At 39.2% G+C, this 26,147-nt stretch overlaps 1 protein-coding gene across 1 annotated transcript; it reads right to left on the bottom strand.

Moving 5' to 3' along the window:
* Window positions 1–6,544: 6,544 nt before the first annotated feature.
* Window positions 6,545–11,410, bottom strand: irx1a (iroquois homeobox 1a). The gene is made up of 4 exons (XM_074683589.1): window positions 10,795–11,410; window positions 8,490–9,570; window positions 8,103–8,178; window positions 6,545–7,010 (listed from the first exon to the last, which is right to left on the bottom strand). Exons 1-4 carry the CDS (start codon window positions 11,035–11,037, stop codon window positions 6,935–6,937), a joined length of 1,476 nt encoding a protein of 491 aa, XP_074539690.1. The 5' UTR covers window positions 11,038–11,410; the 3' UTR covers window positions 6,545–6,934.
* Window positions 11,411–26,147: the final 14,737 nt, after the last annotated feature.

The raw sequence follows: 26,147 nt of genomic DNA, 5'->3' as shown, positions 1-26,147 counted from the left end.
GAACTGAATGACCTGTAGGGACCTTCTGAAAGTTTTTAAGCTGCATTTTACAGAAGCTTTAGAGAGAATAAACCTTCATTTCTGATGTAATTTCGGTGTCTTTTTAAGATAAATAGCGCTGCAGTGTGGTATCTAGTTGAAACTTCCAGCGCCAGGACCATGAGACCTGCCTAGCTTTGCATGGGGCTTCGTGCAGGGAAAGGATGGGCGTGAAGAAAGGGCCTCCGGTTCAATCAGAGGGGAAAGGTATCAGTGCGAGGTAGCGGCCTGCTTAGTTTAGTTCAGGTTTGCGTGTGTGTGAAGTGATAGTTCCAACACATTGTGTTCTTGTTCTGGTCTTCTTCTGTTTCAGCTCTGGCAGGTGAGCCGTCACTGGATGTACTGGCTACTGTACACCAGGTGACAGCCTCTGACATTGTAATTGTCTGCTTTGGGCGAGGGGATAGAGGGTGTAATACAGCTTATATTTCCTTTCTGTGGACATTATTGATAACTGGAGCTGAAAGGTGGTGTTGGTATCACTAACCTGAATAAGCAGGACTTGATTGATGATGGTAATTGAGATTTGGAGCATAACTTCTGGAAGTATTTTTAGTTATCTGGAGTCTGCCTATAATCTTACATCTACAACATTTCAAAAAGCTTATGCACAAAAAAGTATCTTTTCTATATGATATTTTTCGCTGACAGTAAATATTGTTTAAAACAATACCCAAGGTGAACAGACTATCAATAGAGCTAAAACTTTAATTTTGACGTACCCAGGTGTTTTCTAAAGTGAGACTTAATGTACCTTATCTCAGAGGAATAGCTGGTAAGTTTAAGGACATATCAACACAATTATTACAACTCTGAAAAAAATGAATGATACTTAAAATGGAAAATCTAAACTTTACCCCACATTACGTAGACTTCTCTCATGTTGTTTTAATTATAAAAGTCAGGAAAAAAGTATCATAAAATGTTTAAATCAAGCACATGGGTGTGTTGTGGTTTATATTGGGCTCCAAATATAGAAAATAGAAAAAAAAAATAGATTGGATTTTTGATTGCTTTTCTCTTTGACTGTAATAGTAACTGTAATAGTACAAAAAAAATCTTCAACTATTGTCAACACAGCTTCAGCAAATACTTATTCAACCCATTAAATGGCTGTTTTTAACTCAGAAAACAGAAGGAAAGTATGAGGGGGAACAAACGAGATGGACAGGGAGTGAGAAAGAATTTCACATTAACAGGACTGAATGACGATGGTGAGTTGCATTTGATATCACCTTCTGCACCGCACATGTGCTGCGAGTGTTCAGAGCAAGTGAGTGAGAGTCAGGGAGAGAAAGAGGGGAAAGCATCCCCCTGCTAAATGGAAATTCCTGTGCTTCAGCCACAGCTGCAGTGTGACACTTCAGATGGCCGCGCTTCCCTTTGTACAGCCCCCTGGAATTAGCCCAAACCACAATGGCATCACATCAGAAAAGACGGCAGGAAAAAAATCAGACTTTATTATCTGTCGCTGTGGAAATATCTGTGCAGGGAGGAAGAAGGGGCACGAGGCCCTTGGCTTGACTGCCATGTCTGCCTGGATTTTATTATTGAAAACACACATACACATGCACACACCCACAACTGTCTTTAGATAAGTGTCAGCTAACCCACTGTTATGATACCTGTACTTAGGGATGGCTTGGCACGGTGTTGAAATGTAAACACTGGTACACTTCTCATTTTCCTTCTCTTGTGGCTCTTATTTTGAAGGCGATAAAAACAGTAATTTTCTACAGATTGCAGCCAAAAGCAGGTAATCTGTTGTGGCTCGAAATGTATTTTCTTACAGAAACAGTGGTGCTGAATTTATAATGTCAAACTGAACTACTAGTGCATTTGGACTGGAGACACATTCTTCAACCAAGAAGCAAACTCTCTGCTAACAAAGGAGAAAAAGTATCGAAGAGAGAATAAAACTTTCTATCAAATCATGTTTCAGGGAGGGATTCACTTCAAAGAGATCCCAACAACAGTGCTGTCTGTCTAATTTACGTTTTCAAGCACATGCCAAATGTAAAAACCCCAATTTTGAGGAGTGTATAATTACAGGCGGGGAATGAATGACTATAAATACCCCCATCATTACCAGTTCCTCCTGAAGAACATGATCCATACTGGAGGATAATTAAGGCAAAATATTTCAGATCCTCCAACAGACTGTAGCAGGAATGTGTGCATGCGCATACCCATCGTGCATGGGTGCTTGCTTGTGTGTGTTTCGGGGAGTAGGAGTGTGTGTGAAAATCTCCCCTAAATATAGTTGTGTTCTGGTGGAGCTGCAATGTTCAGATACTTCTGGGGAAGTCAAGCTTTAATTGGTTTGCAGAGTCATTAATGAAAACAGGAGCACAACTCCAGTACAAGTGTGTGTCTGTGTGTGTGTCTTAGTACAAGTGTGAATGTGTGTGTATATTGGACCCTGTCAATGGCCTTTAAACAACAACAGACACATGGAAATAACTTTGATCAACAAACATGTAGCAAACAAGAAGATAATAATGAAGCTCCATGTTCAGCCGAGGTCTCTCGAAATAGACCATTTCAACTCTCAGATTTCAGGATAATATTTCGAGATTAGGCCAGCTAATTAGTGCCCCAATATTTGGCAACAGTGCTTTGACTGAGCTCCAAATAAGCATATTGTCCTCGTCGAGGAGAAGTAAAAGAGATTTTTTTTTCGTGTGTTCTTCGCTCAGAGTCAGAAAGAATGTTCAACCGAGACAGAGAAAACTTTACTCGCCTGCTCTCCTTGCCTCGCGTTTGTTATCCCTTTCTGTCTTTCTTTACCGATCAAAACGCAAGAATGTCGCTTTGAGTGGCCAAATGAAAGAAAACCAGCAAACATGAGCGAGAGACCATGTTTATTTCGAGTATAACTCTGAGCCAGGCCAGGTTTTTGTGTCAGCAGGGGTCTGCACGGGTTGTTGAGTATATGTACTGAGTTGTTGCTGAAACCGGCGGCGAGTCAGTCAGCCAGCCAGTTGTCAGGCGAGTAGCAGCTCCTTGTTGCTATTTGTGTTTGAGTGTAGCTGTGCCGAGAGTCTCCCTCCCTCCTCCCCTCACACTCTCTTAGTTTTTTCCCCTCTTTTCCAAACCGAATCCTCCAATCTCTTCCTGTGGCAAGAACTATGTCTTACAGCAGCCTATCGCTCCCGGAAAGAAAAGCCTGTGACCAAGGCATCCGTCCCTTTCACTGCCATTGTGTATCCGAAACAAGAAGCAGCTAAACATGGTGTAGCAGGGGGGCTCCACGGAGGCCCCGCTGAGGCCGCCGCTGCCGGCCTCTGCTGACTTGTTGTTGCTTGTTGTTGTGTTTCTCTCAGCCGGGGCCCAGGGAGCCAAGGCCAAGCTTTTGTGTCATCATTTTCGACCAGCACTGCACTCATGAAACTAGATAAATGGATTAGAGGGGTGCAGAAATGGGCGGGCATCTTTGAGGAAAAAGACAACGAAGACGTTGAAGGAGGAGGGGGGGAAGGCAAGAGAGGAAGAGGCAAAGACATTTGTGTTGTCCGACAACAAGGGGGTCGAGTCTGTTGTACGAGTAGCCTGCTTCTGCCAAAAAAGACAAGACAGTGATAAACTTTCCTCCCCATGCAGTCACCTCGCTCCCCCTCCACACACACACACACACACACACACACACACGAACACACACTTGCACAAACTGTCACACCACACAATTCAGCACTAAAATGAATGGATTGCCACAGTGTGACACGTCTCAGTTGCAGGGGGAGATGGTCCTTGTTCGCTCAACAAAAGGCAGTGGTATTATGGGGGGGCCAGGGCCTGCCACAGAATGCTAAATTGTTTTAGGGTCAACAACTTATTGTCTTTGCATGAAACACAATTTACATATTTCCCGAGTAGGGTCCAGCACTTGAAAAGAACAGACCCTCTTTAGCCTTTGGAAAGAGTTTGGATTTCCCTTCTTTTTTTTTTTAGAAATGCTGAAACTACTAATTTTTCCTCCAAATAATAACCACATTTGTAATGTAATGTGTTATAGATATCAAAGGAAATTATTTAATTACTCTAGTGATATTAACATAATGTAAGCATTGCTTGCTGTTCTTAACAATGGCTACACAGTTAAAAAAAAAAAAAGATAATGAAAGGTATTTACTTCTTTAATCCCAAAGAGCATTATTCTTAAGCCCTATATTTACATTAAATTCATTTATCTTTTCTTCTTTCTTTTATTATTATTATTTTTTCTCTAATTCCATGCTTCGTATTTTCTCGCCCTCCCTTGTATATTAGCCCAGGGCATGCCGGGAAGAAATGGCTGCAAGTGACAGCCTAATTATCAGCTCCAGCTCCGCTCATTACCCATTAGACAATCCACTGTACATCCACTTACTAAATGAATAATTTTGTATATATTATGGAAACACAATATAATGGCCTGCAGCTAACGCCTTTGCGCTCACCTCACGCTGTTCCAGTACAAAAGGAATAAATGGGACACCGAGAGGTTATTTAATTTTAGCCCCAAAAGAAGCTCGGGAGAGGATGTCATGTGCAAATGTAGCACGAGAGGGAGGGAGGAAAGAGGAAATTTACACACCTGCTTTTTACGCAGCAGTATTAGAATCATTATTGCCATAGCACGAGTAATGCAGAGGGGAAATTGACTAGAGTTAGATCGGGCTTCACATGGCTTAATTTTATATTCATATCGAGCACAGCATGTCTCCTGACCACACTCTACAATATTTTGCACAAATAAGTTCACACCATCGCAGACAGGGTATATAACCAAATACACTACGCTCCTGTTTTTTTTTTTATTATTACTATTGGGATGATTGGAGTAAAATGTAATTATTTTTTCTCTGCCTTTTTTCTTTCATAGGGGTTGCACTCATTTAGCACTGAGTTAGATGGCATTGCTCTTGTTAACAAAACTTTTCCTGACCTTAGTTAATTTTTTCTTGGACTGTGTGACTGTTTCGCATGGCCACTGAAGTGACACAGATTTCTGCGTAAAGACGTCATCCCGTCTCCGTCACGCAGCAGTGACAAAACAATATTTACCAAACGTTCAAGAAAAAAAAAAAAAAAAACAATAAGAAAAAAAGTTGGCTTTTGAGCTATGTTTATATGAGTTTGACTCGTGCAGCTATTGGTAGTATTTATTTGGAGGTTTTTCAGGCTCTTCAAGATGAAATAATTTGAAACTATTTAAAAAAAAATAAAATAAATAAAATCTTGTTATAATTATTCAAAATAACCCCCCCCTCCCCTCTCTACTTTTTCTTAAAATAACTACCCCAAGAATCAAAACACTCACTACTTCTTTTTATTATTATTCATCTTAAATTTGGGACAGTAGAATAACGCTCCCTGCGTCTAAATCATACATTGATCATTCAGTTTAAGTGTGAGTATTTCAATGTGATTTATAGCTCTTATAGAAGGTAGAGGCTGTTCAGGGCCAAGGCAATATATTCCTTGCCCATAGAGGTCGCTGTGATATTGCAAAACAGATTGCACTGGAGCCACTCTACAGGTTTAGGCCACTCAAATAATTCATCCTGTGGAACAGCTCACTTCACAGCTCACAGGCAGTCACAAACCTCGCCTTACTCCAAAAACAGCTCAGTGTTCTTGAACTGTAGTTATTTTTGGAAAAGATTTGGAAACTATCACTAGATTTTTATGTCAAGAAAAAAGCACATTGTTATTTGTTTTTGAATGCAAAAAAAATATATACAATATTTTAGAAGATCTTTTTAAAATGTCTCGAAGAGCTTTTTTAGATGAAGTAAACACCTGCTCATAGAAACGAAAGGAAATAAAAAAAATGTCTGCATAATTACCCACTTAGTTATTACGCCTTCTCCTTACAATATCCAGACCCTATTAGGCTGCTGTGGTAAATCAATATTAGCTTTTGGTCACCGGTTCAGGAGCAAAGAAGCTGCTTTTGTAGGCTAATGATCACTATCAGGCAGAAACAGACAGGACCCCAAAACACTGACCCTGCTTCCCATGCCCCTCTCCTCCTGCTCCTCCTCCTCTTCTCTACTCCTCTTCGAAAAAAACCCCGAAAATATTAATAATTTATCTTTGAATCGACTTCTTTCTCTGACAGATTAGATTTTAACCATTTGATTTTGTTTGGACTGGGCGTTCCCATATTATTACTTAATGACCTTCCCAGCTGCTCCTGTCCATTTTCTGTCACCAGCAACCATCTGGACACTTATTAGCACCTCAATGCATCCACGCTGCTTTGCTCCACAACGTGAATAAAATTAAGCCTGCGTGCAGACTGCCAATTTGATTTTTTTTTTTCTGCCATTCCCACCATTCTTCAAATAAAGCTGGCGAAGAACTACCTCATTTACCATGGAATAATAATAATAATAATAATAATAATAATAATAATAATAATAATAATAATAATAATAATAATAATAATACGCCAGTGAATCTCCTGGGTTTTCTCTATAATTTCATTTAGTTTATTAGGCAAAATATACGATCTGGACAAATTCCTTCAACGCTTCCTATTTACAAATTTAAATCACTTGATATTTACATTAAAGAAAATACACCAAAAACACAAGATAGAGACAAAAATAATAATAATAATAATAATTATAATAATAATAACAAAGTAAAAAGCCTACCAAAATGTCCCAGCCTGCCTGAGCAGAGTGGAGAGAGAGTAACATTATAGGCGCGATTATAGGCTACACAACAATAGAGGAAGTAATCCATCCATCCACAGGATATTACCAAATTACGCCATTTGTTCTGTACCGACTGGATGCTACGCTGCATTTTTATTTCTCATTGTCCTTTTTTTCAGGGAGTGTAAAGTCTTTTTCTCTATTTTCTTTCTTTTTTTTCAAGCACGAGAAAAAAAATGTGTTGATCAAGCCGAGGAGAGAGCTGTGAGGACTCGTTGCGTGGCGTCTTGCGGACTCCTGGCGCTGGAAGGCAGAGAGGATCTGGATAAAGAATAATACAGAGAGGTAGATAAATAACCCCGCAGTGTTTGGACAGCGGGTCTCAATATGCATCTCAAGTGTCTGCAGGCTGAACGGATTTGATTTGAAACAGACTGCAGACTGCCTCCCAACCCCCTCCAATCCCCAGCACCATCGCAATAATAATAATAATAATAATAATAATAATAATAATAATAATAATAATAATAATAATAATAATAATAATAATAATAGTGTGACTAAATTGTTTATTTTCGTTATCAGATATTTACATGTCAGTTAATGGCAATTTTTCAATGTGAAACCATTGTTGTCTGTTATCATCAACGAATATGCCACTTTAACAAAAAAGAAAATAAAAAAAAAAACGAAAACAAACAAAAAGCAGATGCATACCGATCAGTGCAACAATATATGCAATAAAATAAGAAAAAATAAATAAAATAAAATAAAATAAATGGGGCATTTTGTAGATCTGGAATCAGAGGCAAACTTTCTTCTTTCGCCTTCAGTCAGAGCGCTCCCCTGGGCTCCGGCTCTCCCAGGGGTCTTTAGGGAAAGCACACAGCCCAGACAGAGCCCGTTTTACTCGGTGACTTGATAAGTAGCCACACTCTCCCCAGAGGGGAGGAATTAAAGGGGGAGTGGGATGGGAGTCAAGACCCCTGTCACCCGCAAAGCAAACTGTGTTTTATTTATCTTTGTTTATATTATTTTGAAGTCCTCTTATCGGACAAAAATAAAAGAATTAAAAGAAATAACAGGCATACACATGAGATTTACTGACTGACTTAAAAAAAAAAACAAGTTTATGTTTGCAGCCCCTTTAAATATATGCATTTGTGGAGTAATTCCTAATATTAATATTGATCCTGGGACCTCCCTATCGTTCATGCCTAATTGGTTGGTTATTTTGATGACTGTTGTTATAAAAGTGCCAAGGAAAAAAGAGAGGCTTATCCTCTTTCTTTTGTATTTTTATACAAAGCAGGGTTTCTATACTAAAATTATGAGCGAGTTTGTAAAAAACAATAAAAGTAGAACAAATTATAGTAAATTAAAATGTAAATATAAAAGTAAAAAATGTCTCACCTGTCGATGATGGGTCGAAAGGAAGACTTCAGGGTCTGTGTTGGAGGTGAAACAGACCTTACACCGTTTTCATGCTCTAAAAAGAGAATGAACAAAAGCCCCTTATAAACACTGCAAAGCTGAAGAGATTAAAGGTCTTTATTGTCGCTATTTTATGAATGAACATTTCTAAATACGAAATAAAACGGGGGTTTTGTCCAGTATGTGACAGTTAAGACTAAAGGTGTGTGTTGCCCTCATTTTTATGAATTACATGTGCTCTGAAATAAAAATGTTTTTAAAATGAAAAAGCATGCACTGAACACTAGTTTACAGAAGTTTCTCTTGCGCTTAAAGTTATTCTCACTTGTATGATATATTTGCGCGCGTGCACGGCTCATGATTTACCTATGTGCTTGGGACTGTGGGTCTCTGGTGGGGCCTTGCTGTCATTGCTGAGTGCTGCTGCAGCTGCTACCGGCGAAACAACCACTGATGTCGGCTGCTGCTGGGCCGGCGCGTGGTGGTGGTGCTGGTGGTGCTGGTTTACTCCCAGAAACGACCTCACATTCAGCAGGGAGTTCTGGCCCAGGAAAGCCCCATTCGTCCAGTTGTGGAACTTTCCAATCTGGCACGTGTACAGTCCGTGGCTGGGGAGGAAGGCTGGGTGAGTTTGAATTTGGTGGTGGGGCGCTGTTGGGTGCGTGGTGGCCGTTGGGGCGCAAGGAGACGTGGGTTTCTGAGAGGAACTGTCAGGGCTTGTGGCGGTCTCAGCTAAAGACCAGATTTTGGGCTTATTGTTGGACGGGAGGGGAAAGCTCCCGGGTCTATCCGGGGACAAAACTCTTGTGTTGTTGTTGTTGCCGTCAGAGGTCTCCTTACTCCCTGTGTGAAGTGAAATTGCACCCTTAGATTTGTCAAACACCTCGTGGGCCTGCAGCGCAAAGGCCCTTCTTCTCTCCAAGCTGTCCAGCTCTCCCCCTACACCCACACCGCCTCTGTGCTCCCGGCTCCCCTCCGTGGATTTATCGTCATCGTCCTCGTTGCTCTGATCCCCGTCGTTGTCGTCAATTTTATCGATATCTATGCTTTCCAAATCGATCTCCTCCTCGTCTTCGTTTTTCTCCACCTCGTCCCCGCTGCCGAACAAGTTCCCGTCCTCCCCGTCCTCTTTGCTCCTGCTGCCCCAGGTCACCTTGTTCTCCTTCTTGAGCCTCCTCCTGGCGTTGGCGAACCAGGTGGAGACCTGCGTCAGCGTCATTTTGGTGATGATGGCCAGCATTATCTTCTCACCCTTGGTCGGGTACGGGTTCTTCCTGTGCTCGTTGAGCCAGGCCTTAAGGGTGCTGGTACTCTCACGGGTGGCGTTCTTGGGCCTGGCCGGGTCCCCATACTGAAACTGGCCGTATGGATAGAAGGCTGGAGAGGTGTGGGCCGCAAAGCTGGCAGGATGGACGCCAGGACTCTCCTTCAGCTCATACTGGGATCCCTTCAAAATAAAATACGAATTTTTAATACAGCAGAACATTCATGGTGCATATTTTGATACACTCATTGTTTATGGTGTTTTTAAGCAGCTTTGAACTGCATGTCTGCACTTTAGACAAACAAATGACAGTGGCCCCTTTTCAAGAAATCACAGTTGCACCTGACTCATGAGCTCTCCCCAAAGAAGCTCTTTAACTTGCAAACAAGCACAAACTAGGCCTTCGGCACCGGTCCCGTTTTATTAACAGACGTGCATAATACGTGAAAACCCAAGAACGAAACATTAAAGTCAACAGGACAAGACAAAGTTAGTTGCATCACTGTGAAAGCACATGCGAATCCTCAGCTTTCACGTGTACCTGCCAAACTCCCCTTCCACACTCCTCAAGTATGTCAGAGCGCTTTGAAGGCCTACGTGAAGTTTCCCAGCGTGCCACACTAATACTCTAGAGACGAATTTAATCTCTTTTTTGCTTCATTTGCGTCAGATATAGCATTCAAAACATCTCCACAAGTTTACGCAACGCATGCGGTTGGATTTCATTTAATATGCGTTTATCTTGAAGCTTTAGCGCCTAATGCGTGTACGTGGTGGATACATCCAGTAGCTAACGCATTAACACTAAAAACTTAAAATGATCTCCAGGTGTATTTTAAGACAACATTTTCCAACAATTCATCCACATTCTATGAAAAACAACGTGCAATTTCGCAGTTAACAGTTAAAAATCATTGCATACTTCTACTTCAAGTTTCTGTGCGATAGAAAAGATTGTTGTGGTGGTTTGATAAGAAAAAAAAACGGGAAGAAACTTTTCCTTTCCACAGCGCATGCCAAAACCACATATAATTTATCGCCTCGCTGGAATGTCTGAATATCCGAACATGAATCACAAAAATTGACCATGTGGTATAAAATATTTTCTTCACTGGTAAATTTTTCATCTCTTTTGTTTATGACCTCAAGTCAAACTTTTGGTAATCCCAACTTTCACAATCAACGTGACGTCGAGAGAATTCAAGAGAGATAAACTATTATTTAGCGTTAGTTATTTTAAAATAAACCAGACAAACTAAAATGCATTTATGCCCCAATTTCTTTTGTTGAGGCTTCAGAAGCAGGCTGTCATGTTGTTGTTGTTTTTCAGGCAGCGGCTGGAACAAGGAGCATTAACAGTTGTCTCTATGTAAAACCAAACCCGAACTAAAAAACACATTTTCTTACCATTTGTGAGAAAAGAGCCAGGTCTGCACTGGTGTACGGTAGGAAAGCACTGTAGTTGTGTGCGTACGGGTTGGCGTACATGCCTAACACCGATGTAACTGCCGCTGCGGTGGCGGACGGACTTCCCCCAATCTCGGTGCTCCCTCCCCGGGACGAAGGCGTAAGAACTCCCGGCCTCTCGCTCCCGTACACCGCTTGAGAGGCACTTAGGTACTGCGGGTAGCCTAGCTGCGGGAAAGACATCTCCACCGCCGAAATCACCACACAGCTGCACCGTCCGACAAACTGTGCGTAAAAAAGTGTTCGAGAGAAGAAAAGAGAAAAGAAGGGAGCCTGGTGAAGTGAAGGGAAGGTGTTCGAGCCAAAGTCACAGCTACTATAGACATACACAGTTGTGTGCAGACAAAACAACCCGCTCTTAAATCTCGGCTTCCTCTCTTTTTTTCTCTCGCGCAAAGTCCGCTGGATGTGATCAGATCAACAATTGCGCTCCGACTGACGCGCCTGGCCCTGAGGTCTCCAGGCTGATCTCTCAGATACAATTTGAAGTTGATGCTTTGATTGGCATCCCCTACTTGAGCCTGCAAGCTCCTCCTCGTTTGGAGCAATGTGGATAATGTGAATATAGAGTGAGCACATTGGCTGGGGCCTCTCTCTCCCTCTCTTTACCCTCGCCCCCCATACCCTCTCTCTCTCTTTCTCCCTCTCTTCCTCTCTCCCTCTGACTCTAACTCCCTCTCTCGCTCTCTCTCCCTCTGTTTGGACTTATTGTATGTTAAATGTTCAAGCATTAGAGTCCATTCACCGAAGGCTTTGATTGTTGTATGACAACCTGTCTACACGATTTTACAGCTGTCCGACACAGGGGGAAGTAAACCTGTCACAAGAAGGAACTTAGTTGAATAGATTTAAATTGTAATTAATGGAAGAAAGTGGCTCCGCAGAGGAGTTGGTGTTTGGCATCACGGGCTGCTGGTGCGTTTGATTTTATTTATTGATTCACTTACTTAAAAAGCGTCTTCTTTCGCAGAGTTGGATCTATATTTTTTTGGAATGTTCTTCTAAATTTTTTCAAAACTTTTTCAGTATGTGAAATCTTTTCATTTTGTTTTTTAAGAGAAAGATTTTCTGATACAAAGTAACATCGGAATGGCGAGAAAATCAAATAAAGCTCTCAATTTATTTATTTTTCTTTTTTAATTGTGCAAAAAAAAAAAAAAAAAATGTAACGATTAAATAATTTCTAGGCGCCTTATTTTCCTCCAAATGTTAAAGCATTTCCGGAAATCCATGCAAATCTCTCCACATTATTTATAAATTATGTATGCTTTTATTGACTTCAGTTTGGCTGTTCTTTGATTTCTTCATAAAGGTTTAATCAGCCAAATTCTCCCCTTTTCCTCTCACCCACTTTCCATCTGCGTGCGCGCGTCTGCGTGTGTGTGTGTGTGTGTGTGTGTGTGTGTGTGTGTGTGTGTGTGTGTGTGTGTGTGTGTGTGTGTGTGTGTAAGTGGGAGACCGTGTGGACTTTAACCAGATTGCTGTTGTCCTTTGTAACAACAGAGCCACTTCACGTTTCCTTGTTTTGAGTGGAAAGGAATGAAGCAAAGCCAGGGGACAAGTCAAACACCGAGGCACCAGGCTGCGAAGTCTGTAGGTCCCTGCACGCGCCACAAAATATCACCCATGCGCATTTTGAGTCCCAAATTTAATCTTCGTGGCGTGTTTAACTTACAATATTTAAAGTTTGAAGAAGGTGAGAGTGAAGACGGATTTTTGCATCCTAAATTTGAATACTGGTCCATTTAAATTGGATGTTTGCGGTTTTAAAAGCAAAGAAAATTAAAGTTTTACAGTTTCATTTTTTTCTGTCATAGGACAGGCACATTTTACGCGATTTACACCCAGGATAAAAAGAAAATCAAGTGCAGTTTTTGGTCACCTCATCTTGAACCGCTTATCCATTCCCCTGCTCAGAAAAAGAAAAGACTCGGACTTTAACCTCCACTTTCCTCAGCTGTCCACTCCTCACACAGCCATGTGGCGCACGGATGGAAGAAGGGAGGGAGGGGGAGACTGGTCGTGTTTTAACACTTCTATTTTTATTTGATTTGATTCTTATATCGCCCACCTCCCGAGTCAACGGGGGGGATTCTGTAGATCTAGATTTAATGCCTTAACGACTGAAGCCCAAGAAGTCAGTAGATTTTGATCTGCACCAGATGGCTCCGAGTGGATATTGCCGCGCGCCGAGGATCTGTTCAAAATATCTGAGGGGCACTGATGGTAATCTGGGTAACACATCAGAAAGGAGGGGAGGAATGGCAATTGTGATAACCCGCTGGAAATGTGTGCAGGGGGCTAAATATGATGGTCGTGCTGGGTTGGTGGTGGTGGAGGAAGGGGTGAGGAGGGGGAGCTGGGAAAGAGAAGACAGAAAATATGTGTGAATAGAAATAAGAGAGACGATTGGAACAAAAACGGAAAAGATAGTCCCAAAAAGACTGATGATAAAATGTAAAAAAAAAAAAAAAAAAAAAAAGGAGGAAAAAAATGAAGCGGGTAAATGATAATTATTGCAGTTATTAAGTTTATTTATTCGTATTGATTAAAATCAAAGCAAGTGACATAGAAAATAATAAAATTAATAAAATAACAAAAGGGTTACTTAACTGAAATGTTCGGCTGTTGTTCCTTTAAAATCTCAAAATCATAATAATTTTCAAACTTTAGAAAATAGAATCTGACTCCTGGTAAACAATGACACGTGTTGAGGGCAATAAACCTCCATGGTTAACTGATTTATTGGGTCTTGTTAAACTCTCATTACACACACAAGCTCGACAAGCTCTTTAGCTTTAACTCAGAGAGAGAGAGAGGGAGGGAGAGAGGGAGAGAAACTTTGTTCCGGATCCTCTTCTCGTCCATCCCCCTTTTTCAAACTCGTCCGTAACACGTCCTCTTCAAATGTTTTTCCTCGAAACAGATGGGCATAACACCATCCACGTAAGTCGCCACATGACGCGCTCACGAGCGTGCACGCACGCACACACACACACATGCACTTGCTTTCTCAAACACCATCGTAACTTGACGATTTTTAATTGCTTTTTAACTACTAAAAGCTTGAAAAAGGAAACCACAGCAAATCCGCACGCCTCTCTATTCTATTAGTCTATTTTATCATGTTAATCTCCAGGAAGCTCTTCATAAGCAGGTTTGGCTTAATGGCCTCTTTCTAATAACTAACTCTGGCAGTGGATACATTCTTAGAAGGGTCTGCCATTCACATTATTTATCACCACACAGTTTTATCTGCACCAAAACTGAACTATTGTGAGAAATGCTCTCTACAGAATCATACAGTCATGTGTCATTATCATGTTGATAAACATGATTTGCATTTTCATATATGCCTCAACGTCTTCAGCTCAGTTAAAAAACAAAAAACAGATGAAAGAATATTGATCTCATTGCAGTCCTCTCATAATCTGAAAACAAACAATCTAACCTTTTGAAAGAAATGCAAGCATTCTCAGTTACTATCACTCTCTTAATCAACGCAGCAAAATGATTAGGAAGTGCTAACTAATTACTGATTTTATAAAAAATATTTTACAGCACAGGGAATCTGAACCAGTGTGATCTGAAAATTTATCTTTGAATGTACACATTTAGGTTCCAAAAGCAGTGCTTTGCAAGCCTCATCCAAAATTATGTTTATTCAATTGTTTTTACTTTTTTAAATCTTCATCAAATTAATGTGTGATAAGGAAGAACACGTGTCTATCTTTAGTTGTAATTGATCAAAGTTAAAATCTTTGCCTTATCTTTCAGAATTTGTATTTTCTGACTTATAGAGTCAGTGATAGAACTGAAACAAAAAAAAGAAGGCTTGCTGAATGTCAATGTGCATGCTGACTTCTTTTTTATTTAACAAAACCAAGATGTTTGGATAGGTTCATAGAGTGTATTCCTGTATTCAATTCCATTTAATTAAAGTGTAGATTTTTGAACTCAGGCCTCTACAACCAGGCCGCCACATAAACCTGAATGACTCTAATAGAAGTCAAAGAGAGTGAACCTGTGTTACAATAACAGCGGTTCTGTTGACAGTCGGCTACCAGCACAGAGGTCAGGGGTGTCTCTGTGAACTAATAACTGTGCTGAAAGATCCTCCTTTCCTGCCTCTGGGAGTGCCAAAGTTGAAGAAAGGTTAAGAATCTGCAGAATGTCCCTTTTGTGCTTTTCTCACAGATTATCAAATTAAGTGCTGAAACCAAAACTCCTTTTCCCCCTGAAGAGATTAGATGAATATCACTGATATTAACGCAGCGTCACAACTGTTAGACCTCTTCCCTTTAACATGGCAAACATGTACACTCACGCACGGCTGCAGAGAACTCCCTGATCTGCGTCAGAGCAACTCAACTATTTAGCTCTGGGTTAGCGTCAGAGGACCACTGGTGTTACTGTGAGACATCTGATACACAGACAACTGCACCACACCTATAGGTAAGGAAACTAGGAATTTCCTGGATAATAAAAGAGGTCTATTCTGGGTATTAGAAGGTCAAGACGTTATGCACTTGACAGCTAAACACTTGGAGGGGTGCTGTTCCCCCAGTGTTGACGTGACAAAGTGCTTCTGGGCTCAAATTGTTGCTAAATTTAAAGATGCTTTAAAGGCAGCCATGGCAATGCAATTTTTCCTAGTTTGGCAATGCAACAGGTACTTCTACTTAATCTTTTATGATCATTGACTAAGAGAGTGTTAACATAGCCTACTCACGGTCAATTGTGAAGTCTGCAAACACATGCATTCAAAGTGTTCTTCGTTTTTGGGTTTATATCTCTGCATTGGCTACATTTTGTAAAGTATAAAACTCCAAATGTGCACTTTTTCCAGTCTTACCCACAGGTAATATGACTTTATCAATTAATGAGTGGTTTTTAAAAAGTGAACCAAGGTTTTTTAAAAAGTGGGCCTCATTTGCTGAAAATTAACTTAACCCCCTCAAGCCAAATTAAAGACAGTCATGTGTTTTGTAAATGCTAAAAGCAAGGTATTGAAGTCAGAAGTATAAGCAACTTAATTGTGATTTACTTTGCACTGTCCACATCAGTAAATAAATGGGATGCCAATAAAGCCTTCATTTGCTTAGATGCACTTTGTTTTGACACCTCTCTGTAATCTATATCATACAAATAGAGCAGCCCTGCCTCTTAGAGATGAAGAAACAGTAAATGAATAAATAAATAAATAAGTAAAATAAAGTGCTGGACTCTGACATCAGAGACTAGGGTTTACATTTTAAGTCCCTCATATTTAGACTTAGGCAAAACATCCTTTTTTTTTAACAAGATGGGGAAAGATGTGGACTCAGTTCATGTAAATAAAGTGAACATGGCCAGTCTCATGCTGTTATGATGTTCATTGTGTTGAATATTAGGTGCCAAACAATCAAAAAAGTATCACAATGCAATAGCCTCTATAGAACCATGCCAGAACACAGAAATAACAAAAAGTGTTTTGCAGGATACAGTAGGTTTGTTTGAAATTGTGACCTCATTATGCTCATAAAGCATCCATAACACTCAAAATCATGTTTTCTATTGCTTGTAGTGTCTGAATAGTGTTACTGAAAACAATGAAAAAGCCCAAGTTGCATCAAACGTAACTCTTTCTCAGTAGAACACACTGTTCTGTGCTGTAATTCAATAATGATTGGCTTCTGCAGCACAAACACTGCTGTCACTACTGTTACTGATAGTATAATGATATATTAAATAATGAAGATACAAAAACAAGACCAAACACTGAGCACAGTGGGTGTTATCTATCATGATTAAGTAAGTGTCGCTTGCTAGCACGCTGACACAAAGTTTAAAGGGAAAACACAGCACTTCATTATTGTTGACAAGTTTCTTTTAACTCATTCTGGCTTCTAACTGCATACCATACAAAAGACAACAGCCGAGGATCTGACTTTTCTCCTCCCCAAGGGCATTCTCAGGGGTGGGTAATGAACGGGTGGGCCCAGATTCTGATGTGGTTAGGGGCCAAGGGGAGAGAAATGTGAGAAGGGGTGTTAATTGTTTTGGCTCTTTGCTGGGGAAACATATCAACATTAGATCTAATGGAGGTTAAAGACTCTCATTGCCATAGGGGCTGCAGCTAATGAATAGCTATAGCTAGCCAGAGAGACAGGGAGCGAGAGAAACAGAGAGGGAAAAGAGATCATGTATTTACTATTCAAAGGTTTTAATAATGTCAGCTCAAGTATTTTTTGCTCTTTTGACCGAAGAGGGTTGACATCTATACATATAAAACATTTTAAATGAAGTGTTTTCCCTTCCAAGCAGGACATCAAAACTGTCAGTACACTGGGTTTCTGTCAGATGCTACATACTTCAGCGACATTTTCAGTGATATGTGGAATATGGAAAGGATTTTTTTTTCCTCTTTAAACAAAAAGAGTGAAGCAGTAGGATGTTTTACTCTTTCTGTCCACTGGAGGCGCCAAAATCAACTTCAAATAGAAGTTCACAACACTGGCAAAAAACTTTTCCATTTAATTGATTAAAATAAAAGAGACTTAGTATTTTGGAATTATGTATAATATTTGTTCAGGTGTTTTGATTATATTTGCAGTAATTACTTCAAGTCAGTGAGGTCATCTTAGTTCATTAGCTTTGCCCAGCTTAGAACTTTACTTTTTAAAGATTTAATTTAATTTTTATTTTAATTTTTTAAAGTACCTTAATTATATTCCCTTAATAAAATTTAGGGGGAAACAAGAGTGTTACAACAAGATCAGTAAATTCTCAAGGTAATTTATTTTCCTCTGTAACCTCTACCAGGGGATCGTTGTCAAAGAGACAATCACAGCACAGTGACTTCATATTACCACAGGAGTCAGGGGCTGTTTTTACAACAGCTGTTAAGGATGAAACGTAAACATGTTGTTGCGTTTCAGACTTGTTTACACAAAAACAGCATTTTAGCCAACCTAAAACAAACTTTTGTAAACGGTGTAACTGCAAAGTAACTCTGCTCCATTGTCCTTCCAAACAAAGCTCTCAAGTCTCACATGTTAAGCGTCGATTGTGTCCTGTTTCTTCTTACTTCCACCTCTGTTTTGTTTATTAGCAGCTGGCTTAACTTCTTCCAGTCCATGGAGGAATGGGTGATGGTCACATAGGATGTGTCTACAGTTATATTACCAACTACAGGCCTGGCATGCAAATTACAGCATTTTCAGTCCCTCAGTGTTTCCTGTAGTGAAGTAGATTTTTTTTTTCACCGTGTTTTTTGCATTTTCAGCTGAAACTTTGGTGTAAATGACCCCTAAACCCCAATGAGAGACATGTTTGGCTGTGCAGGATGAATGATTTTTTTTTGCTGTTGTTTGAAAATCCCTTTTGAAAAGGCAAAGATCAGAAAAAAAAAGTTGTTCCTTTTTCCACTGGGGGCACCAAACCCACCAAAATTGATAGTTTATTATAGGAACCTCTAAGCGTGACCTGAACAATGATTCAAATGATGTGTTTGAGAATTTAGTTTTCTACATTTAAAATAACTCAGATGCTGTGTTTTAAAGCCTGTCGCATTTGCATTCCAAGTTTTGCACAAGTCAAAAGCTGGTTGGATCTATACAACCATTACTCATAAACATTTCAGCCACAGATAAATGAAAAGTACAGTCCACAGTTAGATATTGCAGAAAGGCTGGGGACAAAGAGAACAGTGTTACTAAAGTCTTCACATGATTTTATGCTAAATCAGAATGAGGAAGACTCAAACATCGAAATACAAGCTTAGAAATATTCAGAAGTCACTCTCATGTCAGATGTTTATTTGCTGCCTCAGAAATGTTTGAAAAAACAAAAAAAAAGAATCATGCAAATCTGCTTTCAGAAGATACAATTCCCACATTTATTTATCTACAGAGTTAATTGAAATTTAAGGAAGGGCCTTGGTGGGGAAAAAGATTTTTGTACGCTGAAGTATTCTTTTGAAATTACTTCCTTTGATAGTGGTGTAAAGGAAAGACTTATAGATAAAATGATCAACAGAAAGCATGACAAATAGAATTTTAATGAGGTGCTTTCTTTCATCTGTTATCATGTTGTGCTGCTTTTTGTTGCTTTGGTGAGTCTTTGTACTAAGTATTGGTAGTAGTTGAAACCTGCTGTTTTTATGTAACTGGACATGCTCCCCAGGACGCCATCGGCCTCTCACTCCTAACAAAACTGCAGTCACCTTGATCACTGATCAGACTTGCTCTGTTTTAGCTGCTTTGGGGTTTAATGTCCTGGAGTGTTGAATTGATTATAAACACACAAGCTTGAAATAAAAAGACAGAGAGAAAAACAGAGATTTAGCGGATGCTGGATAGTTTGGGTGAGCTGCTTTCTTTTTCTTTCTATTAATTCATGAAAAGTGTTAAACTTGTACAGATTTAGCCTTACACCAGTAAGCCACATTTTGTGTCATTGTGAATTTTCTCATAGTTTTCAAGACCAAAAACTACTCATTGAATTCACAGCATTGATGTGATCATTGCTCCTGAGTGAAGGCTAACCATTGGTCCCACCTTCTAGCCTCTGGTGTTATAGGGTCACACATGAAAGCAGAAGTCTGTCAAATTCACTTATGCACTAATGACTTTTAAACACAGTGGTCTGTAAAGGGGAGGGGCATGTAGGAGAGAAAATACCCCTCAAAAAACAGGGTACTGAGGGGGGTTCACAGGTTATTGATGTAGATTAGCTCTTTGTGGCACAGATTAGATCCTCACAAAGCAGCTGAGCAGGGACAAACTACATGAGATCCTTTTCCCTCTGCTTAGACAACCATGACCAACTGAGATATGAGCTAGAAAACGGAATCAGGTGGGCTGGCCTGTGCAACCTTTGATATGTGCTGGGGTGTTTTTAAGTGAAGACATCGTTCTAGCTTTGAGAATTTTTGTAGCCTGAAATCCAAACTGAGGTGGTTCCTTAATCAAACTTTGGTTTTTATTTCACTACCCTTTATGTGCAATGATGATGACACTAAATCACGTTAGCTTAATGATAAATCATACCTCTTTTGATCCAATTTTCTGACTAGTTAGCTTCATTTTGTCCCAAAATGTGGGTAAATGCTTTTCTTTGACAACATTTTTTTGTGTGTTACAGAACTTAACAAAACAAAATGGGCTTCCAATAAATCAGGAATTAATTTAAAAAATAAAATTTATATATATATGTATATATATATATATATATATATATATATATATATATATATATATATATATATATATATATATATATATATATATATATATATATATCAATACAATGCAATGAATCTGCACATTTCAAACACAACAGATTGTGGGGAATTCAGTGCAACTGCTGTTTAAAAACAAACATTGTACGTAGGTATGACAGGTGTAAACACATTGGAGTAGTTTATAAAACTACAAATGTGGGGCTATGCAGAGTTTTTCCTTTTCTTTATACAAAATATAAATATTTCACATTAAAGCTGAAGTGAGACTTTTAAACAGTTCACGGAGTAAATTGACATTAAAAGTGACATCTATTGAACTATATGACAGCATCACACATGTAGTAAAGACATGAACTGTACATGAATGAACTCATGTTTATGACTGTATAATCCAAATCCATTGAAGTCTTCTAACATAAAATTAACACAGCAAAATACACAAACTCCCTAAAACAGGCACACCCAAAACCGGTTTATCAGCCGTAACTAGGGGTGGGCAATATTGGGAATTTTGGTATTGATCCGATACCAAGAAAATACAGGGCTAGTATTGCTAATACTGATACTTTTTTACATTACACAATGTAATGATCATTGAATTATTTTGTGATTTTGCCTTGAGTTGGTTGATTTTGATTACGGTAAAACACAGCACGAAGATTTCAGGTAATAAAAATGCTTTTTATTACCTAATTCCAACAATACAACAAAATTTTAACTGTATAAAAGTAATAAAATAATTATTCTACCACCACAATGGTTTTAGGGAAAAAAAAATCACAAGTGTAAAATAACAAAAAGGTCCCTCCCATTTGCACAGAGAAGCAGCAGATGGAGGAAAGTAAAGTCATTTGCTGGACAACATAAGAGAAACTACAGTATCGATCTCATCGCGCTAGTATCGAACCAATACCAATACTCATCTTGGTATCGATACTATCGATATTTAGATCAATACGCCTAACCTTAGCAGAAACTAAATACATGCGTGTTATCAGAGCAGCGTAATTAAATTTAAAAAAGAAAGAACCAACAAACAAAAAAGCAAACAAACAGCAACAACAACAAAAACAACACAGTCATTTAGTCATATCATTAAATCCATAGACCAGAATAGGATGATAAGAGCTCTTTTTTTTTGGTAAGACCTGCAAGTATTTGTTAACATTTTTCACAGCATAAATTTACAGAGTGATAAATTTGGACAAAGATTTTTAATCTTTTATTATATTATTATATATTATTATTTTTTTCCTGGCACTTCTTGTCTTGCAGGGCGAGTTCAGCCAAGATAAGTTCTCCTTCGACAGTGGGCGCCAAAATTGCTGTGAAATGAAAGTTCCTAACTGTAGCTTTAAAGGAGCTGGAAAATGACACAAATTCTTTTAAAAATCTTTTTGTGATTTGTTTAAGTTTTCAACTCATCCAATCCCGCATAACTGAGTTGTATAGAAGCTAAAGTGACATGTTGCTTTAATCAAACCTTCAAAAAAATTCTGTGGCTAATAAATGATGTTGAAATATCTGATTGCAAGGAGATTGGTGCGTTGAGTGGGTGAAAGTGAAGTAAATCAGAAACAAGTGTGGACTCTTCTATTTGAAGCACAGTGATAGTGTGACTAAGAGTGGGTGGCAGGTTGCAGCACGCCCTTTTACATCACGCCCATGTTGAAGCATCATTGATCCCAGCTGAAAAAAAGAAAACCAATCTGGACAATGGAGTTCAATAACAACTGTCTCCTGTCTGAAAAGGAGGCCAGCTGATCTGGCGAAGTGTAATGCTTTAGCATTAGTGGCACTCAGCTGTTTCTGCCAAACATCGGCCAAACCATGAAATCTCTTGTTAAGAAGAGAGAAATAGTGTTCGCCTTGTAATTGAACCATTTTACACCCCTCCTCCTCCTCCATCACTCTTGTTACCCCCTCTTTCCTGCATCCTTCCTTCTGTCCCATCCTGCTCGTCCCTATTTGTTTTTTTCCCACTCACTTGGTCTTAACTCACCCACACACACACACACACACACACACACACACACACACACACACACACACATACACACACACACACACACACACACACACACACACACACACACACACACACACATACACACACACACACACACACACACACACACACACACACACACACACACACACACACACACACACTCCTTTTGTATGAGCTGCAGCACCCATCAAAATCTGGATCGATCCCCCGGTGTCATTGTGTGAGGAGGTTATTTATGTGGGCATCCAATCTGCACCTGCCGTTGTGTTTGAGCAAAAGGGGAACACGGCCAGAGTTTGTTAACAGTGAAGGGGGGGTATCAAAGCAGAAAGAGGGAGAGAGAAAGGGGGAGAGTAAAGAGAAGGGGGGAGCAGCCGCCTCAGAGCCCCATGAGTACCCGCCAGCTCACTGCCTCGTCTCTCGTGAAATGAGCACTTTCACAGTCAGTTAGTCTTTAAGTAATAGATATATTGAGTTCATCCCTTGTAACGTTGGACAACTAATTTATTATTATTTTTTCCTTTTTCCCCTCACCCCTTGCAGCCCTTCCCCTCCTCTTTCCACCCCCCCTCCACTTCTTTCCCTCTGTGTCCCTTTTTTCCCTCCGTCTCCCATCAACACAGGATTATGAAGGTTAAATAAACTCTGTGAAAATGAATGAATATCGCCACCAACCTCCTCCCCTCCTGCAATCAAACCACCCTCTTTTCCCTCCCGCCTCCCCTCCAACCTCATTGCCTTGGAAGGAAAAAAATAAATAAATAAAACTCCAGCCCAGGCTATCTGGCGGCAGAATGAATGATCCTATTTATGTTAATGCATACATGAACGTTACACAGGTTTTTCCCCTGATAAGGCGATAGGTTAATGAAATGCTCATTTCATTTTACCAGTTGTTTTCTCTGTGAAGTTCCGATAAGTAGCAAACCAATGAAGCTTGTAATTACAATCTTACAGAAACCCGGCCAATCTGTGTATAAATCTCACCATCCAATTACAAGATGTAATAATTTTGCAGTCAAGCTGGTAATGAGGTCTAATACTCATGCATGTGATAATCCCCCCTGGATGCTGACTCTATCAGATGTTAGCTTTGTAATTATATGAGCTTGAGAAAAAAAAAATCATTATTTCATGTTCAAGTAGAAAATGAGGTTGGTGGGAAGTTAATTTTCTCTATGCTCTGTGAAGCGTAGACAAGAATTTAATGATTTAATTACAGTTGTTAGCCCTTTTTTGCGAGAGGCTTAAATTGAGCTAAGCATTTTTCATAGCCCCCGACATCAAGAGTCGGGGAACATCAAAGATTTTGACAGCATACAAAGTGATGAGCAGGCCCAGTTGCCCCAGGATTTTTCTTCTCTCTCTCTCCTCTCAGTGGCCAGAAAATAAAGCTTCCTTTCCTTTTTGGTTGCCTTCCCTCTTTCCTCTTCTCCTCTCCTCATCGTCAGGGTAACCACAGCCCAGGAGGGACACCAGACCTGCTGGATAAAAGCAACATCAACAAATATTAACCGCTCTGGCTTTCACCACCGGCAGCTAATCCACTGTATGTGAATTTGTCATATCAGATTACTATGACAGTCATGGTGCAGCGCAGAATGGAAAGCATCCTCCTGCATCCTCAAAAGGACAATATAGTTTTACTCCCCACCTCCTTTGAATTTCAAAACAGCCCATGAGTGGTGTCTGTAGTCCTCTGATTTCCATACAGCCTTTCTATGAGAGAAAGAGACTGTAAATACATTCCTCAGAGTAATCCCTAGAAAGAGCAACGGCTGCTTTTGGCACTTAAAAAAAGTGCTTTGAGCAATGTAATTCAACTTCATAGTAACAGTGGCTACTTGGTTATGCAGGATAGTGTGAGTTTATAAGACTATGTGTATGTGCGGAGGTGTGAGTGTGTGTGTACTGCTGTCATCCATCCTTTTATCTGGGTTTTGGAAACTGGCATCTGTGGAGTCATTGATTCAGATTTTAATAATTTATTTAAGCTCTGAAACTTGACATGAAGAAACAGTGAATTTCCCAAAAAGAAGAAGAAGAAGAAAAACAACAACAAAAACCACAACAGTGTTATACTTCATTTCGCTATGAAATGACTTGGGATCAGTGATGTTTTTCAAATACTTGATTTTTATAAATATATGTATTGAAAAAAAAAGGATTAATGTCATTAATGTGGATATAATTACCTATAATCAACAGAGAGATTGCAGCAACTATGGCTGAAAGTTTTCATCTCTAGTGCAGAACATCATCCATAAAAATGCAGTAACTGAATGTAGAATAGTACACCTGAACCAGCTTGTTCATAGGTTTCGCACATAATCCAGCAAACATCCAACAGCTACACAGAGCGTATGAAATAAGGTCACCGGATTAGTTAAAAATCCAGCCTGATTTCTGTTATTTTGAGGGAAAAAAAGTTCATTATTCACTGAAATATAACTTATTTGAAAATTTAGTGTTAGTACAAGTTGCAAGCCTGGACATTTTTTTTCTGTCTTTCAAAAAGTGGCTCATGCTGGTGCTCTAATCAGCTCTATAAAAACACATCTTGTTACAAGCAGACTTGTATGAAATCAGCTGAGTTACACAAAGACCTACTTCACAAATGCACAAAATGCATTAAAAAAGCTATTAGAAGAAGGTTGTTTAATAGCATTTGGTATTGCAGAAATAAAAAAAGTAAATTTAAGAGAGGATCATTTTGAAGTTAAACATGACAAACCAAAGTGTTTTGTCTTTTCTTCTGTAGGGCTGATACCAGAAGAAATAGAATTCTAGCAAAATGAACCAGAATTCATTGTGACTTTTCTTTTTGCCAAAGAGTGTTGTTTTGGTCAAGAGTGATCACAGACCTAGCACCACTCAGTTGATTTGACAGATGTCTTTCATCAGACAGGATAACTTGTATAAAGTATCTATATGCAAAGCTGTATTTTATAGAGCTTGGATTTGATAAGAATAATGTGGAGGAAAAACAGTCATAACCCAAGTATTTTGGATATCTGTTTTTATTTTTATTATATATTTTTATATTTTACATTTAATACATTTCAAGTTTAAAAGTGAACAAAACAAGTTCGGGACAATGTATAGTGTTTACATCTGATGTTTTCTCTCATCTTGTTTTATTCCCTGCCTATCACACATTTTATAATTTTATCAGCTGACTCTGAGAATTCATTTTAAAGTAAATTCATCGAACCCAAAACAATTTAATTTTTCAAATCAGAGCCCCTCTGATTTGAAGGTTGGTTGTGCTCTTGTTCTAACTATTCTACTATTAGCAATAAGCGGATTACCTAATGGTCTATTCATATATGTTCAAGTCTAATTGTTGGCCTACTTAACCACTATGAATCACATTTTACTGAACATTTACATTTGGCATAAAGTCAAAGACGATTTTCTGTTGCCAGTCTTCACAGAAAATAAAATCAGCACCTCCATAAGTTCCTCTCCATCTTAAATACTTTTTTTGAGTTTCCCTTTCTCTAAATAAGTCCTTTAACACTGCCAAAGCTCATACCTTGTTCCAATTTTTGGTAGCTTCATTTTTGTCTGCTTGTGTCTTGCACTTAACTATGTACATTTTTCTCAATGAGTTTCCTCCTGTTGTCTTTTTTTCTTTGACATTGATTTGTCAGCACCACTGATCCAAACTTTGTGCTGTTCAAATAAGTTTAGGGTGTTAAGAACAGTGTTTTCCACAAACAGTAACCTTAAAGTTAAAGCTTTTGCTCCGCTGTCAACAGGTGAAATTGTAAACTTTGTAAGTGTGTCTAAAGCAGACTTGTCTCATGTAACAAGCTTGATGTGGTTGTCCCTAGATTCAGTCTTGCTATGCAGACTTGATAACTGTATAGGGTTTTTGACTAAGATGAAAGTTAAATTGTTTGAAAAGCATTATTTAAAAACATTAAATAAAAATTGTTGGTAATATATAAAATAAGTTTGATTTCCAGTGGTAGTCTGCCAAAGAACTTGTGTGCATTTCTTCTCAGAGCTGGCCTGTGTGTGAATTTCACATGTAAATCTAAACCATTA

This window comes from Halichoeres trimaculatus, unplaced genomic scaffold (assembly GCF_033239565.1).
Source record: "Halichoeres trimaculatus isolate MK-OKI-2021-1 unplaced genomic scaffold, fHalTri1.1 fHalTri1_scaffold_12, whole genome shotgun sequence".
NCBI lineage: Eukaryota > Metazoa > Chordata > Actinopteri > Labriformes > Labridae > Halichoeres > Halichoeres trimaculatus.
The sequence above is the reverse complement of the archived record's forward strand: the minus strand, read 5'-3'. Positions and strand labels throughout refer to the sequence as shown.

Bases quoted from the DNA above. Each gene is read 5' to 3' on its own strand.
- irx1a (XM_074683589.1), bottom strand. From the start codon at position 11,037: ATGTCTTTCCCGCAGCTAGGCTACCCGCAGTACCTAAGTGCCTCTCAA. The intron at 9,571-10,794 runs GTAAGAAAATGT...TTTATTTTGAAG, and splicing joins TGGCTCTTTTCTCACAAATG to GGATCCCAGTATGAGCTGAA. The intron at 8,179-8,489 runs GTAAATCATGAG...TTCTCTTTTTAG, and splicing joins CCACAGTCCCAAGCACATAG to AGCATGAAAACGGTGTAAGG.